Genomic DNA, 17,398 nt, shown 5'->3' with positions numbered 1-17,398 from the left:
TGCACCCAGCCTCCACTCACACTATTCCTATGCTGGGGAATTGTGTGGGGCAAGTTAAGATTTATCTGTGAAAGAGGACTTAGTATTTTTCTTGCTTTTTAGTGTAATGTACTATGAAAAGGTCTTAATGGAATTTTCTTTTTTAAATGGAATTTTAATGGAATTTTCTTTTTTCTTTTTTGTTATTACCCTGTTTGCCAGTGTTTGTCCCTGGTAATTAACTGCCCTGATGTCTTTGTAAAACAGAAAAACAACTAAAAACCCACAATGATTTCACTGTGCACACAAGGTGTGTTTGAAAGTGAATGTGAGTTACAAGAGATGCTAACCCACTTGTTCTAAAGTGAAAGCCTTCTGGGACATAATATACAACGAGGTAAAAACGGTTTTGAAATATAATTTTAATAAAAAACCAGAGGCATTTTAATTAGGCTTAATTGGTGAGGAAATACATAAAAGTGATGTAAACATGTGTATGTATGCCACAACGGCTGCAAGGACACTTCTGGGTCAGAAATGGAAGCAGCAGGAACTTCCAACACTGGAAGATTGGCAGGTCAAGATGATGGAGTACGGAGAGATGGCCAAGTTGACGGGGAAGATCCGGAATCAGTGTGACAAACTGTTTCGTAAGGACTGGAACAAATTTATATTTTCTATGAAAGAAAATTGTAAACATTTGAAAATGTTTGTAGGCTTGAATTGAAATGCTCTGTAATGTAAATATAAGGAACTGATTTACCGATAATAAGGTGAAATATTATAATTTGACAAGGGTAAATAAGTGCTTATAGAAATGCGAAGAATATGGAAAGTTATGTGGAAGTCAGAAAGAGGGAGGGAAGGAGGTCGATGCTCTTACAGAGTAATATATTAAGTCATAGAATTATGTAACAAAATGTGAATATGTGGAAAACTCAATAAAAAATATTTTTTAAAAAATACAAGAGATGCTAGCCCTTTCTCCCTGCCTCTAGCATAGGAGGCAACTCCTAGGGACCAAGGTCCCTTCAGCCCCCCCCCATAAAATATTTGAGGGGGCCCGCCTTCCCCCAAAGTTGATGGGCATTGCCATTCAAATGGTATGTGTGCACCATGTCATATGATCGATTACACAGGACGGGGTTTACCTGGTCCCCCCACCTAATATTTTATTCAAGTTGGCACCCCCTGGTCTCTAGGCCTTCACAGCACAATCCTATGCATGCTTGCTGAGTCCCGTGAGCCTCACTCCCAATGCAAAAAGGCAGAGACACCCCTAGATTACTCAGTAGTACATATAAAGGTAAAGGTACCCCTGCCCGTACGGGCCAATCTTGCCAGACTCTGGGGTTGGTGCGCCCATCTCACTCAAGAGGCCGGGGGCCAGCGCTGTCCGGAGACACTTCCGGGTCACGTGGCCAGCGTGACATCGCTGCTCTGGCGAGCCAGAGCCGCACACGGAAACGCCGTTTACCTTCCCGCTAGAAAGCGGTCCCTATTTATCTACTTGCACCCGGGGGTGCTTTCGAACTGCTAGGTTGGCAGGCGCTGGGACCGAACGACGGGAGCGCACCCCGCCGCGGGGATTCGAACCGCCAACCTTTCGATCGGCAAGCCCTAGGCGCTGAGGCTTTTACCCACAGCGCCACCCGCGTCAGTAGTACATATACATGGGGGGAAACAGAACTTCACTAGACTCCCTTACACCCCACTGCACATTCTTCCCCTATTTATTTTGAATTGCTTAGGGGGAGGCAACCTAATATTTTGACTGCTTTAGGGCCGCTAAAGGTCTTCATCTAGCCGTGCGTAGAGATGAAAGGAAGAAGTGAAATACCAAGGGCTGCCTATTTCAGGGGAAGGGCAAGGGAAGGGGGTGCTTCTACAAGTTTCACTGGGACCCAGAGGTGTGGACTGTGGTTCTGCGTAGGGATTCTAGCTGCAGCTAGCAGCAACTGACAAATTGGTCCATCCATTTCTCATTTTCCCAGTCTTAGATTTGATCCTCCACATTTCTGCAGTACTTTCCATTTTTAAAGAGGAGTCCTCATGCAAATCCAGTGCTGCATGCAATTTTCGTAATGTTCGCATTTATGCAAGCACCTTTCCTGAATATAATGCATGCTTGTATGTTCTGTTTCTACACACACACATTGTAGAGGTGCTTGGCTGCTTAACATGGCGGACTCAGAGACTACTTCGATGATGGAGGGCTTAACACCCAGCGCCTCACACACACACACACACGCTTCCATGGAGGCAGGAATGGGCTCGGGAGATGATTGCGGGTCTCCTTTCTAATCGATACCCCTCAACAAGGTATGGAAGGCAATTCAGCCTCAGGCTACCCCCCTCCCCTCTTCCAGAGTCTCCTGCAAATGGGTGAGATGCTGCCATTGCCACAGATTGGAACAAGAAGCCCACTCCGCCACTGTTAGTGAGTGAAGCAAGTGGGGCATAAGCCCTGGTATTATAATATAATTGCAGTATTGGATCAGCACAGCTACCCAGATTATTGGACTCTCCTTGTTAGCATGGCTATATGACAGCTGTCCTGATGAGATTCTGTCCTTTAAAATATACTGTACTACAGCACCAGTGGTTATAGCGACAGTTCAAATCAAACTGATAATGGCTACAGTTTAATATGCAGAAGCACATATAAGCATATTCAGGATGGAACATAAAAAGGAGGAAGAATATGCCTCTTTTAGAAAGGATTTCCTCATAAACAAAACTTGCTGCTCCAAAATGTTTCAACATGGAATGCTTCTTTTCTGGAATTCAGACTCTTGGGGCTTATCCAGTTACCTTCCTCTGCCTTTTCCAGGAACAGTCCAAGCTTACCCTGTGATCTGCCATGTTAAGTTGTGGGTGAACATATCAGTGATTCTTCAAACAGCTCTTGTTTATTCACAGGCCAGAACAGAACTGAACTGAAGGGTTCAGCCAACCTGCTTATATAGAGCTCCAGTATCACACAACTGTAACAACTTTCTTTAACTATCCAATCACTGAACATCACTTTCAATCCCTTATTTGCATTTGTGGACCTGAGTGAAAACTATCTACAGTATCCCCCTCCTGGCCCAGGGTGAGAACTTCAGTACATAACACACCATTTGTTCCGATTGAGCTTTAAAGAGTGGATTTTTGTGAAGAAAGCTCTGGGGCAAAAACCAGCAACAACAGTGCTCAATCAGTGCTTTTAAGCATGGACTCTGCCTGAAAAGTGTGGGGCAAAAGGCAAGTGTGGATAAGCCCTCAATTTCATACACACACATACCTCAGTTTTCTCACACACCCCCTCCACAACACTCCATTCCCAGCTCAGTTCTTATTGGGCTACTTTTGGGGGAAGTCCCCTTGAAGTCCCCCCCCCCCCCGCAAAAAAAAAAAAAAGATTTGTGTACTCTTCCAAACCTTGTGCATGTTCACAAACCCAAGTCTGATTATCTTTCCCTCTTGCATGCTGTTTTGACTACCTAAGGCCTGGGGCTCAGAGACTTGAGATCATCACTATCCGTAATGATGGAACTGTGCCAGCGCTCTCCTTTAAGGCACTAGCATCCCTGGTGTACATTTGTGTACCATCTCTGCCAAACCCATACACAAATTCAGCCAATTTGTGGTACAGCAGAAAAGGGGAAGATCTACTGCACAATCAGAACTGCTTGCAAAATCTTCCAACCTTCCCATACTTCTCTGAGGGTGGATAAGTAGGTGTGCTGTTTTGGATACTGCCTTCAGATGTGCATTGGCAAAGGGGAGCTCAATCAAGTTTTCAGCAAAGTTCTTAACCCGAGGTACTATTTCTGGGTTAGCGGAGTCTGTAAGCTGAAGCGTATGTAAGCTGAAGCGTATGTAACCCGAGGTACCACTGTATTACAAGCCTATGGGACGAGGAGGAAATGATCAGGATATGATGTAGAAGCCAAGCCATTTAGGACTGTATTCCTTTTATATTTCCCCTTTTTAGACTAAGCCTGAGGGCTGAGACTGTCTGCATACACATTTTCCAAGCACATGACTTGCCCCAAAGAATCCTGGAAACTGTAGTTTAGCCCTCACAGAGCTACAATTCCTATCACCCATAACAAACTACAGCTCCCAGGATTTTGGGTAGGGGGAGAGAGAAATGTTCTGTATGTTATGTACTGAAGTTCTCACCCTGGGCCAGCAGGGGGATACTGTAGATAGTTCAGGTCTACATATGCAAATAAGGGATCGAAAGTGACATTCAATGATTGGATAGTTACAGAAAATGGTTACTGTTGCGTTCTAGTGGAGCTCTATATAAGCAGGCTGGCTGAACCCTTCAGTTCAGTTCTGTTCTGGCCTGTGAATAAACAAGAGCTGTCTGAAGAATCGCTGTGTCGTCTGATATGTTCACCTACAACTTAACACTTTAAACATATGGTGTGTACACAGCTGTTGTCTTTTTTGGACACACCTGCTAGCTGCTCTGGGGTCCCTTTTTGGCTCAGTATTGTGCTAAATTTATTTGAATTCATTTCCAACCTGCCTTCTCCCTACAATACTCATTTTGTAAAGTTCAAAGATCCCGTAAATAAAGGGGTTGGGCAGTCATGAGGGTCATGGCTCACTGGTAGAGCATCTGCTTTCTGTGCAGAAGGTCTCTGCTTGAATATCCGCTGTCTCTGCAGATGTTTCCTGCCTGAAGCCCTGGACAGCTGCTGCCCATCAGTGCAGGCAATATTGCGCCTCAGGCAGGAATGGTTTGACACACCACAGGTAGCCCTGCTAGCCTGTTGCTGCAACATAAACAATAGTCTTGTAGTATGAAACTGACAAACGAGTATTATTAAGCTTTTGTGCACTACAAAAGGCACATTTCCTTTTATTACTCACCTGCTGTCTCTTGTTTTCTATTCTCTGAGGTTTGTTAAAGTATTCTTATTTGGCTGACTTTGCAAGATAATAGTTCCAGTGTGGTGTAGTGGTTAAGAGCAGTAGTCATGTAATCTGGGGAACTGGGTTCGCGTCTCCGCTCCTCCACATGCAGCTGCTGGGTGACCTTGGGCCAGTCACATTTCTTTGAAGTCTCTCAGCCTCACTCACCTCACAGAGTGTTTGTTGTGGGGGAGGAAGGGAAAGGAGATTGTTAGCCGCTTTGAGACTCCTGAAGGGGAGTGAAAGGCGGGATATCAAATCCAAACTCTTCTTCTTCTTCCAAAATGTGATAAGCTGCTAGCACATTTGCAAAGCTAAGCAGGGTCAGGTATTGCTTCAAACTGGATGGGGAGCTGTGTGTTGAGTTTCCAGCATCGGACTAGATGACCCCTGGGGTTCCCTTGAATTCTATTATTCTCAATATTAATTTTTAAATTATATTTCATTACTTTCACCAGTTTCAAATTTGTTATCCATTTCTCTTTGGGATTTGGCTCCCTGCCTTTCCTTCCATGCTGTTTTTGTACGCTTCCCTTTTACACACTGCATGATATCACCTATTTCACCTAATACAGGTTCCTCTATTATATCACATACTATTAATTTCTATCATTCTCATTTTGCTTTTGTTTTGCTTTTTCCCTCCCCGCCCCCAAACAGGCTTCCCTTCTCCGCTTTAGCTGAACCTCCCGCATTCTCTCCTTCAAGTGCGAGCGCACATCTCCCGAAGCATCTCTATGTCCCACTAGGCGCAGTTAGCTCCGCCTAACTACTGGCGACGCATGCGCGGTCTGCCGCGACGCCGTTGGAGGCTAGTATGGCGGGGGCGGGGCAAAGGGGGCGGGGCCGCGCGCTTCTCCGCCACGCCGCCGGGCCTTATACTTGAGTAGCTCCGCCTAACTGCTGGCAGCGCATGCGCAGCTTTCCTCCGCGCTGCCGTTGGCGAGCAGCCTTGTGGGGCGCAAGATGGCGGCGGCGGTGCTGCAGGCGGCGTCTCGTCAGGTGAGAGTCGCGGTCGCGCGTGTCTCCTCCTGGGGGGCCGCCCTTTCCCCCGCGCCGGGGTGGCCTCGGCTGCGGGTTGTCAAGTTTCAGCCCCGTCAGAGACGGAGCCGCGCCTGGCGGGTGTTTCGCCTCCCCGCAAACGGGTTGTTTTGTGCGCCGCCTTTCTCCCGAGAGGGGCTCGAGGCGGCTGACAGATCGGGAACGTAGAAAAGGCGACAATTAGAAAGCACACAGAGTCCTTTCCAGGCCTGTGCTCGGGGGGGGGGGGTGAAGGACACAAGCGTCTCATTTCGCTTGGAGAGGTGTCAGCTGCTGTGGAGGTTGCCCTTGGGGGACAGAAAGCCGGGATTTCGTCCCGTGGGTTATTGGGCCCCAAACAGAAGCCCACACCAAAGTCTGTCTCCCCACCCCGCCAGAATAAACTCAGGAATGTAAATAGTCTTTTGCTTGGTTGCCTGTAGGAAATAGTGTACTGCAGTGCCCTCTGCTAGCCAGGCATGCATTCCCCCTGAGCATCGGGGTGCTACAAATTACAAAGAATTGTGTCTCCAGGTGGGTAGGCTAGTAAATTATTTGTGGGCTCGCGCTTTCGTGGTCTTTCCCTCCCAAGACTAAATCTGGAAAAACGTTTGTCAGCAAATCAGGTAAAAGTATAATTAGATTTTTTAAAAGAACAGATGCACTGATGAGTATCTGGACGCTTGCATCTGATTACTTGCACAAAATGTACCACACTTTGACCCCGATTTAATTTTGTTATAATAACAGATCTTCTGCATCCCATGTGTTGGACAAGTAAGGGGTTATTATGTTGACTGGAGGATGGTACGTGATGTTAAGAGAAGGAAGATGGCTTTTGAATATGCAGATCAGAGGCTGCGGCTGAATTCCCTTAGGAAAAACAAAATTTTGCCCAAAGAACTCCAGGTAAGATGAAAATACTGTTTTAAGATATTCTTGATTGTAGCAATGAACCAGGCATCTCCTCCCCATCTACATCACAGATTCAAAAATATATTTTATTTCAGTATGATATAACCATTGTAGGTTATGAACAGGTTATGAATAGAATCATCTCCTGATTCATTTCCCACAGTTCATCCATTGCTTTTTACATACTTTTTTAGTCATTGGTTTATCCAATTTCTATTCTTCCCAGGAGCTAAGAGTCCACTAAGCAAATAATAGTATGGAAGCAGCTAGCCAGTTATGTGCAGTTACAGTATTACACTGAGGATCAGTTTGGAATGCAACCTACTGCTTGGGAATCCTGTAATTTTGTTTTAAGTTATTGTGTCTTTGTTGTGGTGGGTTCCCTGAAGTGGCATCTATTATGCATTTAAAACCTTTCTCATTGTGTCCTTCAATTAAAAATTCCAGGCAGTTTTTTTACTGGTTATTCTGTTCCAGACTGTACTCTTTCTTAAATTTAAAAGGCATCATGAAAGCTCTTTTGTTTTGTATATGCTTTTAGAATTTAACTGTTGGTTGTTCTCCATAGTGATTCAGTCCTTTTACAAAATTCCTTTTTCTTTTTCTAAATGTATTGTCGTAGGTAGTATTTTTGTTGAGTACCTGTGTACATGTGGCATTTGAATGCTCCAGGAACAAACTGCTAATTGTTAAAGAAAACAACACTTGTGTTATAGTAATTTAAAGTCTTAACCAATTTATTACAACACTAGGGCTGACCTGCCCTCCGCCATTCCTCACCCATTAACTTCCTAGAACTTCCCCTTCTCACACCAGGCAACTACTAAGATTGCTTTTCACATTCCCATTTCTGAAGCGGCTTCTCTCTCCAGTTTTGCAACCCTGCTTTGCGCTCTTTTTTACCTTCGCCCCATGTCCATGCTTCTTCCCTCTCCTTTTGTGCAAGCAGCCTCGCACACAAACTTCCCACACAGTCAAAACAAAAAAAATTCCTTCCTGTAGCACCTTAAAGACCAACTAAGTTAGTTCTTGGTATGAGCTTTCGTGTGCATGCACACTTCTTCAGATACATTCAGATACACTTCTTCAGAAGTGTGCATGCACACGAAAGCTCATACCAAGAACTAACTTAGTTGGTCTTTAAGGTGCTACTGGAAGGAATTTTTTTGTTTTGACTATGGCAGACCAACACGGCTACCTATCTGTAACTGTTCCCACACAGTAACATCCTGAATCTACCTCCTCCTATGCACCCTTTTCATCTTCTGCCCAGGTATGAAGCCACCATCCCTTTCATCTTCCACCCTATTCCCTCGCCTCCTACTCCCTCTTTTTTCACAAACCCCCTTGCACCCCCAATTTCATCTTCACTTCCTTTTCCCCTCCATATTTCCTCATTTTTCTCAACTCTCCCTTGCAAAAAATTTTAGAAAATATGAGGATCGCTTGAAGGAGTTGGTTATGTTTAGCCTGGAAAAGAGGAGACTGAGATAGCCATTTTCTTAAGGGCTGTCACATGGAAGCTGGAGCAAGCTTATTTTCTCCTGCTCTGGAGGGTAGAACTCGAGGCAATGGCTTCAAGTTACAAGAAAGGAGATTCAGACTAAACATTTGGAAAAACTTTCTGACAGTAAGAGGAGTTCAGTAGTGGAACAGATTCGAGACACATGTTATTTTTGCCAATGAGTTTGCAGATTCCTAGTTGGGGGAATTAAAGCTTTGATTTGTCACAACCATAGTGGTTGTAAAACTGCTGTTGCTGTCACATTTCCTTCCTGTGTTGCTAAACTTTTAAGAGATCAAGACAGTGTCCTTATGAATGATATATACTACATGTGTCTCCCAATTTACACAGGGGTTACATTCTGGACCTCTGTATGAGACAGTGAAATGTGTGTAAATGAGAAGCACCTTAGAAAATCCTAGTGGCTTGCGAGGAGACCCCACAGCCCAAAGAGGATGTCCTCTTCAGGCTCTGCAAAGGGTCTCCTCGCAAGTCACTAGGACTCTCTATGGTGCTCCCCATTTCCAGGTTTCAGCGGATTGAATGCAAATAGATGGTGTGTAAATGGGGTGCTGCCTGTAGTAGCTCCAGGACTACCGATGGGTATTACTGCTGTTTTTATTTGTTCCAGGAAGTGGCTGAAAAAGAGATTGCTGCCCTTCCCCGGGACACCTGCCCAGCGAGGATCCGTAATCGATGTGTTCTGACATCCCGTCCACGAGCTGTAGTGTGGCGATGGAGGTTAAGCCGAATTGTCTTCCGCCATCTGGCTGACCATGCGCAGCTCTCTGGAGTACAGAGAGCAATGTGGTGAGCCACCACCAACAAGGCTTTTCTTCAAAAAAGACAAAACTGAGTTCTATTTCAACTCCTAGGATGAATTAAAGACACGTTCTATAACTTGCAGCATGTAAGGAGTGGGGGGGGGGATAGACCCATTGGTAGAAGACGCTTAGCTAGAAGGGGGCAACCTTGTTTAATTTTGTCAAACCTTCCACACTTGCTCCTCTTGTATATTTAAAAATGACATCGAAAAATAAAGCAGTCCCACGCTTGGATTTTGTTTGTCCTTTGCATTTAAGGTTAGATATATAACATTACATTGTTGCAGGGTGTATATTGCTAGCAAATCTGAAAATATCACAGAGACACAGAATTCAGATACACTACATAGTTACTACATATATTTTCTTCCTGACTAAGCTGCTAAATGGGTCGGTGCAGCTCTCACTGCCGCTAGATGGAGTGCATGGTCCAAAAACAGTAGCTAGAAACATGAGGGTTTAAGTAAATATAGTTATCCTATATTTTGCAATTCCTGTTGGTGGGTCTAGGACGTCAATGTCCTGTTATTTTGACTATTGCAATAATTACATTACAGCTTGTTCAGTCCATCACTGTCCTCACTGAATATCTCCACAAGGACAGATTGGCACAAATCCTCATCAGCACAGAGGAGGAAGCCAGAGTGAAAGATCAATGCCCCCTGGAGCCTCCCAGCAACGTACTTAACAGTCCTATTACATGCTAGTTAATTCGCATGCTTCCATAGCGCTCTTGAAATGGGCACAATCAATCTCTGAGAAAAGTATATGAAGCTTTCTGTTTCCCTTGTCTGTACATACAGATTACACATACATGCCCCGAAACCTATTTCCTCAATGGTTAGAAGTGAAAGTTTATTATACAGAACTTGGGCAGGTGTGGGTAGTAAGTAGATGTTGATTTCAGACAATAGACAGTTGCACTCAAACTAGCTTACTTATTTTTATCAATTTCACAAAAAGGACTTAAAGCTTTATGGAAAAAGGGCAACACATTTGAAGGAAAAGCTTTTCTGCATGCTTTATTTCCCATCTCCAACCTGAAATGTAAAACTTGTTTTTACGCAGAAGATTATGTAAACAGCACACTTTCTCTGATCTCAGCAGAAGCCCCATACAAAAGATGTACATTTAAGATGGGTATTTGTTCAAATATCTATTGGTAAATCATCTTTGACTTGCTTTTCTCGGCTCTCAACCCAGGCTTTGTTAATTGACCTCTTCATTTCATCATCGCCTTCAGCATACATCTTTTTCAGGAGATTCATCAACCCTTCACTCGGGTCCGAGGTGTCATAAGCAGCTTTCCTAGAGCATACAAACATACAAATATACAGAAAATAATTACATCACCAGTTACACACAAAGTTTGGTATGCATTAAGATTTAAATACAAGTAAGCAACAGTAAAATAATGAGAGCTCCAATCCTAAACCTGTTTACCTGAAAAGTTTTTGTTTTAAGTCTTTGTTGTGGTGGGTTCCCTGAAGTGGCATCTATTATGCATTGAAAACCTTTCACATGGTGTCCTTCAGTTAAAAATACCAGGCAGTTTTTTACTGGTTATTCTGTTCCAGACTGTAAAAGGTAAAGGTACCCCTGCCCGTATGGGCCAGTCTTGACAGACTCTAGGGTTGTGCGCCCATCTCACTTAAGAGGCCGGGGGCCAGCGCTGTCCGGAGACACTTTCCGGGTCACGTGGCCAGCGTGACATCGCTGCTCTGGCCGGCACGGAAACGCCGTTTACCTTCCCGCTAGTAAGCGGTCCCTATTTATCTACTTGCACCCGGGGGTGCTTTCGAACTGCTAGGTTGGCAGGCGCTAGGACCGAGCAGCGGGAGCACACCCCGCCGCGGGGATTCGAACCGCCGACCTTTCGATCGGCAAGCCCTAGGCGCTGAGGCTTTTACCCACAGCGCCACCCGCATCCCGTTCCAGACTGTACTCTTTCTTAAATTTAAAAGGCATCATGAAAGCTCTTTTGTTTTCTATATGCTTTTAGAATTTAACTGTTGGTTGTTCTCCATAGTGATTCAGTCCTTTTACAAAATTCCTTTTTCTTTTTCTAAATGTATTGTCGTAGGTAGTATTTTTGTTGAGTACCTGTGTACATGTGGCATTTGAATGCTCCAGGAACAAACTGCTAATTGTTAAAGAAAACAACACTTGTGTTATAGTAATTTAAAGTCTTAACCAATTTATTACAACACTAGGGCTGACCTGCCCTCCGCCATTCCTCACCCATTAACTTCCTAGACCTTCCCACATCATGCAACTACAGTGATACCTCGCAAGACGAATGCCTTGCAAGACGGAAAACTCGCAAGACGAAAGGGTTTTTTGTTTTTTGAGCTGCTTCGCAAGACGATTTTCCCTATGGGCTTGCTTTGCAAGACGGAAACGTCTTGCAAGTTTGTTTCCTTATTCTTAACACCGTTAATACAGTTGCGACTTGACTTCGAGGAGCAACTCATAGCACGCAGTGTGGTAGCCTTTTTTGAGGTTTTTGAAGACTTTGGTGATTTTTGAAGCTTTTCCAAAACTTTCCCGACACCGTGCTTCGCAAGACGAAAAAAATCGCAAGACAAAACTCGCGGAACGAATTAATTTCGTCTTGCGAGGCACCACTGTACTAAGATTGCTTTTCACATTCCCATTTCTGAAGCGGCTTCTCTCTCCAGTTTTGCAACCCTGCTTTGCACTCTTTTTTACCTTCGCCCCATGTCCATGCTTCTTCCCTCTCCTTTTGTGCAAGCAGCCTCGCACACAAACTTCCCACACAGTAACATCCTGAATCTACCTCCTCCTATGCACCCTTTTCATCTTCTGCCCAGGTATGAAGCCACCATCCCTTTCATCTTCCACCCTATTCCCTCGCCTCCTACTCCCTCTTTTTTCGCAAACCCCCTTGCACCCCCAATTTCATGGATCATGCAGCCCAAGAAAGTAAAATCTCTCACTGCCTCCATTTCTTCCCCTTCTATTTGCCAGGAGGTGATGGGACCAGTGGCCATGATCTTCGGTTTTTTGATGTTGAGCTTCAGACCATATTTTGCGCTCTCCTCTTTCACCCTCATTAAAAGGTTCTTTAATTCCTCCTCACTTTCTGCCATCAAGGTTGTGTCATCTGCATATCTGAGGTTGTTGATATTTCTTCCGGCAATCTTAATTCCAGCTTGGGATTCATCGAGCCCAGCCTTTCGCATGATGTATTCTGCATATAAATTAAATAAGCAGGGAGACAAAATACAGCCTTGTCGTACTCCTTTTCCCAATTTTGAACCAATCAGTTGTTCCATATCCAGTTCTAACTGTAGCTTCTTGTCCCACATAGAGATTTCTCAGGAGACAGATGAGGTGATCAGGCACTCCCATTTCTTTAAGAACTTGCCATAGTTTGCTGTGGTCGACAGTCAAAGGCTTTTGCATAGTCAATGAAGCAGAAGTAGATGTCTTTCTGGAACTCTCTAGCTTTCTCCATAATCCAGCGCATGTTTGCAATTTGGTCTCTGGTTCCTCTGCCTCTTCTAAATCTAGCTTGCACTTCTGGGAGTTCTCGATCCACATACTGCTTGAGCCTTCCTTGTAGAATTTTAAGCATAACCTTGCTAGCGTGTGAAATGAGTGCAATTGTGCGGTAGTTAGAGCATTCTTTGGCACTGCCCTTCTTTGGGATTGGGATGTAGACTGATCTTCTCCAATCTTCTGGCCACTGCTGAGTTTTCCAAATTTGCTGGCATATTGAGTGTAGCACCTTAACAGCATCATCTTTTAAAATTTTAAATAGTTCAGCTGGAATATCATCACTTCCACTGGCCTTGTTATTTGCAGTGCTTTCTAAGGCCCATTTGACTTCACTTTCCAGGATGTCTGGCTCAAGGTCAGCAACCACACTACCTGGGGTGTACGAGACATCCATATCTTTCTGGTATAATTCCTCTGTGTATTCTTGCCACCTCTTCTTGATGTCTTCTGCTTCTGTTAGGTCCTTACCACTTTTGTCCTTTATTATGGTAATCTTTGTTAATTAGATTAGTCTTAATAAGGTTATGATTTATGTTTGTTTGTCTATTTGTCTGTGTGTTTAAATTTTTGTGAAAAAAACAAAAAATAATAAAAAAAATTGGGGGGGGGAGAAAACACTACATTTCCCAGCACCCCACAAAATGAGCCCTCAGCGCCCTAACCTGCTGGGTTAAGATATCGCCAAAAACCCAAGGTCAGCCGAATCATCACAAAGGGCGCTAAGCTGCGGGGGAAAGCCTCTGCAACGTTTGTCGAGAAAACACTATGTTTCGCCAAATGCTTGGAGAAGGCCCCATGTGACATTTGGCAGTGAAAAAACTACATTTCATGGCGCCCCACAATATGAACCCTCGACACCCTTACCTGCAGCGTAAAGATTTCGCCAAAAATATGACATTATCCGATTAACTCCAAAGCGGTGCTCCAGGAAGAGCCCCTGTAAAAATACGTTTCACAGCTCCTCCCCCACCCCAAAAAAAACACGAGCCATCAGCACACTAAACATTAGTTTCAATATTTCGCCAAAAATCTGGGGTTGTTCGACTAACTCCAAAGCAGAGCCATATGCTGTAACAAGGCCCCATGCAACATTTGGCAGTGAAAACACTATGTTTTCCTGCACCCCACAAAATCAGCCCTCGGCGCCCTAACCCTCAGGATCAAGATTTTGCCAAATATCACAACTGGAGAGAGACCTGTTGCATAATGTAAAAGTGCTGTCTAAAATGTATAAGATATTATGGGAAAGGGATTCCTGCGCTGAGCACTGGCAAAATGGCCCGTGCAATGTTTAGCAGTGAAAACCGCACGTTTCACAGCGCCCCACAAAATGAGCCCTTGGGACTCTAACCGAAAACCTGACGTCATCCGATTAACTCTAAAGCAGCGCCAAACTGCGGAAAATGGCCCCCTGCAACATTTGGCAGTGAAAATAGATAGAAGTCAGTGCTTTATACGGTTCAGCCATCAGGCGTAGCAATGCACAAAGATTAAAGCCACGATAGCCAGCTCTGAAAAGCTGGGGTGGTTTGTGTTTTCTGAGGCATAGCCATGAGGCTTGGAGTTAATGACTTGTAACACATCACAGTCATGTTGACACCATGAATCATGTTGACACGATTAAGCGCTTCTACGCATGCGCAAGTGGCGAAACACGGAAGTAACCCTTTCCGGTACTTCCGGGTCGCCGCGGGACCCAACCTGAAAAAAGGTAACATGAAGCAAACGTAACATAGGTATGACTGTACTGGAAGAAGCAAAGATCACCTGTGTCGAAGCAATGATTCTTCAACATCAACTTCACTGGACTGGTCATGTTGTGCAGATGCCTGATTCTTGTCTTCCAAAGAAACTACTCTATTCCAAACTTTAAAATGGAAAGCGTAATGCTAGTGGTCAACAAAAGAGGTTTAAAGACTCTATCAAGGCAAATCTTTAAAAATGTAGTATAAACACCGACAACTGGAAAACACTAGCCTGCCAGTGCCCCAATTGGAGAACAACTTTTACCAAAGGTGTCATGTGCTTTGAAGACGCTCGAACTCAGGACGAAAGGAAGACATGTGCTAAGAGGAAGGCATGCTTGGCAAACCCTCACAGTGATCAACTCCCGCCCGGAATCCAATGTCCCCACTGTGGAAGGACGTGGGGATCCAGAATTGGCCTCCACAGTCACTTACGGACTCACTGTTAAGACCGTGTTCGCGGAAGACAGTATTACTCGGCTACAAATGATCACCAAAGAAGAACAGTATTTGAAAGAATGGATTCCATATACAGTAGTACCTCAGGTTAAGAACTTAATTCGTTCTGGAGGTCTGTTCTTAACCTGAAAGTGTTGCAAGAGACTTAGTAGCTTTTTCTTCTAGATTCAATCTAAATTGCACGCAGAATAAATACTGACCTCTAGGGCTATGAAGTGGTGTTTGGGTAAGTTTATGGTTCTTCTGCTCCTGGTCACTCACCTGTCTGTGGTCCTCAAAGATTTCTTGGTCCCACAGCAGGGAGTAATCCAGAGCATTTGGAAGTTAATCCCTGTTACCTATGTTCCTCAGAGATAATATGATAGATGGTAGCTATCGTTAATCACCACTTAATTATCTCTGTTGACAGAGTCTCAACAGAAATGACTAACCAGCCACGATGCCTTCCTGGAACTCTCAGTAATAATGCAAATCCAAATATTGGAAATCCCTATTCAATAGGAATTGTTGGGTGTATTGTTGACGAGATCACTGCAGAACACGTGAGTAACATTTGGCTCTGTGCTACTCAAACTTTGGCTGCAAACCTGCATTCATTGTGATTTGTTTGCAGAGAGGTTAGATGATGAGGCAACAAAACACTACCCCACATTTTCCAGTGCATTTTCTTTTAACTTTTCTTTTCACAAGAAGTCCATTTTGGGGGAAATAGGGTTGTTCTGCAGGACTAGGTACAACCTGAATATGCTGGTATGTGATTGAACATTCCCTCCAGTACTTTGGCCACCTCATGAGAAGAGAAGACTCCCTGGAGAAGACTCTGATGCTGGGAAAGATGGAGGGCACAAGGAGAAGGGGCGACAGAGGACGAGATGGTTGGATAGTGTTTTCGAGGTTACCAGCATGAGTTTGACCAAACTGCGGGAGGTAGTGGAGGACAGAGGTGCCTGGCGTGCTCTGGTCCATGGGATCACGAAGAGTCGGACACGACTAAACGACTAAACAACAACAACAACAATTAACATTGTTATGTGACTTCCTTGTATCCCCCTGGTTGGATTTCAGTGCATATCATTTTAACGGTTTTCCAAATCAATATTCTTATAAAATTAACTTAATCACTTAACATCTTTCTTACTTCCCAGTTCAGTATTAAACATATTAATTCATCACATATTACATATTTAAATCCTACGCCTATCCGCTATATGCAAGCTTTTTCCAATTAGTTTAACTTAACATATTTAAATAAATAGTCATTAAATTTTGTCCATTCTTCCTGATACTCCTCCTCCTTCTGGTCAGAGACTCTTCCAGTCAGATCGGCTAGCTCCGAAAAATCCATCATCTTCATCTGCCATTCTTCCACTGTTGGTACTTTTTGCGTTTTCCAATTCTTAGCTAACAAAATTCTTGCTGCAGTTGTGGCATACAAAAATAATTTAACATCTTTTGGGGGCAATTCCAAACCTGTTATTCCAAGAAGAAAGGCCTCTGGTTTCTTTATAAATGTATATTTCAACATTTTTTTCAATTCATTATAAATCTTTTCCCAGAGGTCTTTCACCTTGGGGCAGGTCCACCACATATGATAGAAGGTACCTTCTTTTTCTTTACATTTCCAGCAATGGTTATCACAGTTATGATAAATCTTTGCTAATTTAACAGGGGTCAGATACCATCTATACATCATTTTCATTATGTTTTCCTTTAGTACAGTACATGCAGTGAACTTGACCCCTTTCTTCCACAATTTTCCCCAATCCTCAAACATTATGTTATGTCCTACATGTCTTGCCCAATCTATCATCACTTGTTCATCCTTTGTATGCCACTCTAACAATGGGAAATGTAGTGCTTTCACACACACACACCCCACCCCAATGTTGTTGGGGGCATTCTCTGGGTGTTTGGTGCTGCTTTGGAGTGAATCAGATGACATTGGACCTTTGGAGAAATCGTGACCCTGTGGGTTAGGGCCTGAAGCCTCATTTTTTGGGGGGGCGCGCCATAAAACGTGGGGTTTTCACTGCCATGGATCACAAAACGGCTGCTGTTTTGTGCAAAGCTGGTAGATTGAGAAACTCGTATTTTATTTTTATTTTTAAAAAGATAAACTAAAGGTGTGTGCTTACAGGTAAACAGATACCAGTGTGCATGCCCATTATGACCTCAGGCAAGAATCAAGAAAATACAGGTGGTCCCTCTTAACTGACATTCTGAACTGAACAGAACTGAAGGGAGGGGCTGGTTCTGGAGCCAAGCTGTTTAGATTGGGTTTGGGTGGATGCGAAGAGGATGCCTCCAACTTCTTGAGCTTTGCTTCTCAACTTATTCTGCCTTCTGGGACCCCCCAGCCCAAGACCAACCACCTCTTGGATAGGTGAGCATGCAGATATTTTGGAATGTGAGTGTGGGGCAGGATGACCGCGTATGAAAGCTCCTTTGAGCACAAGTGCTGGCCCCCTTTTCTCTCCCATGGAGGCCCTGAACTGGCCATCTCCTTGTTC

General features: G+C 44.1%; 1 protein-coding gene and 1 long non-coding RNA gene across 2 annotated transcripts; one reads left to right on the top strand and one right to left on the bottom strand.

The window, feature by feature from the left end:
• Window positions 1–381: 381 nt before the first annotated feature.
• LOC114598325 (uncharacterized) lies at window positions 382–5,729 on the bottom strand. Its single transcript, XR_013394519.1, has 2 exons — window positions 4,855–5,729; window positions 382–656 (listed from the first exon to the last, which is right to left on the bottom strand). It is a non-coding gene; the product is annotated as an uncharacterized LOC114598325 (long non-coding RNA).
• Window positions 5,730–5,765: 36 nt separating this feature from the next.
• On the top strand, window positions 5,766–9,393 carry LOC144329114 (small ribosomal subunit protein uS14m-like). Its single transcript, XM_077935640.1, has 3 exons — window positions 5,766–5,898; window positions 6,667–6,825; window positions 8,967–9,393. The coding sequence occupies exons 1-3, from the start codon at window positions 5,863–5,865 to the stop codon at window positions 9,147–9,149; spliced, it is 378 nt and encodes a 125-aa protein (XP_077791766.1). The 5' UTR covers window positions 5,766–5,862; the 3' UTR covers window positions 9,150–9,393.
• Window positions 9,394–17,398: the final 8,005 nt, after the last annotated feature.

This window comes from Podarcis muralis, chromosome 10, assembly GCF_964188315.1.
Source record: "Podarcis muralis chromosome 10, rPodMur119.hap1.1, whole genome shotgun sequence".
NCBI classification, from domain to species: domain Eukaryota; kingdom Metazoa; phylum Chordata; class Lepidosauria; order Squamata; family Lacertidae; genus Podarcis; species Podarcis muralis.
Note: the sequence above shows the minus strand (reverse complement) of the source record. Positions and strands in the feature narration are given on the sequence as shown.

Excerpts from the sequence above, each read along its gene's own strand:
- LOC144329114 (XM_077935640.1), top strand. The coding sequence starts at position 5,863 with ATGGCGGCGGCGGTGCTGCAGGCGGCGTCTCGTCAG. Across the intron at positions 5,899-6,666 it reads TGCAGGCGGCGTCTCGTCAG|ATCTTCTGCATCCCATGTGT; the intron begins GTGAGAGTCGCG and ends TTATAATAACAG. Across the intron at positions 6,826-8,966 it reads TTTTGCCCAAAGAACTCCAG|GAAGTGGCTGAAAAAGAGAT; the intron begins GTAAGATGAAAA and ends TATTTGTTCCAG.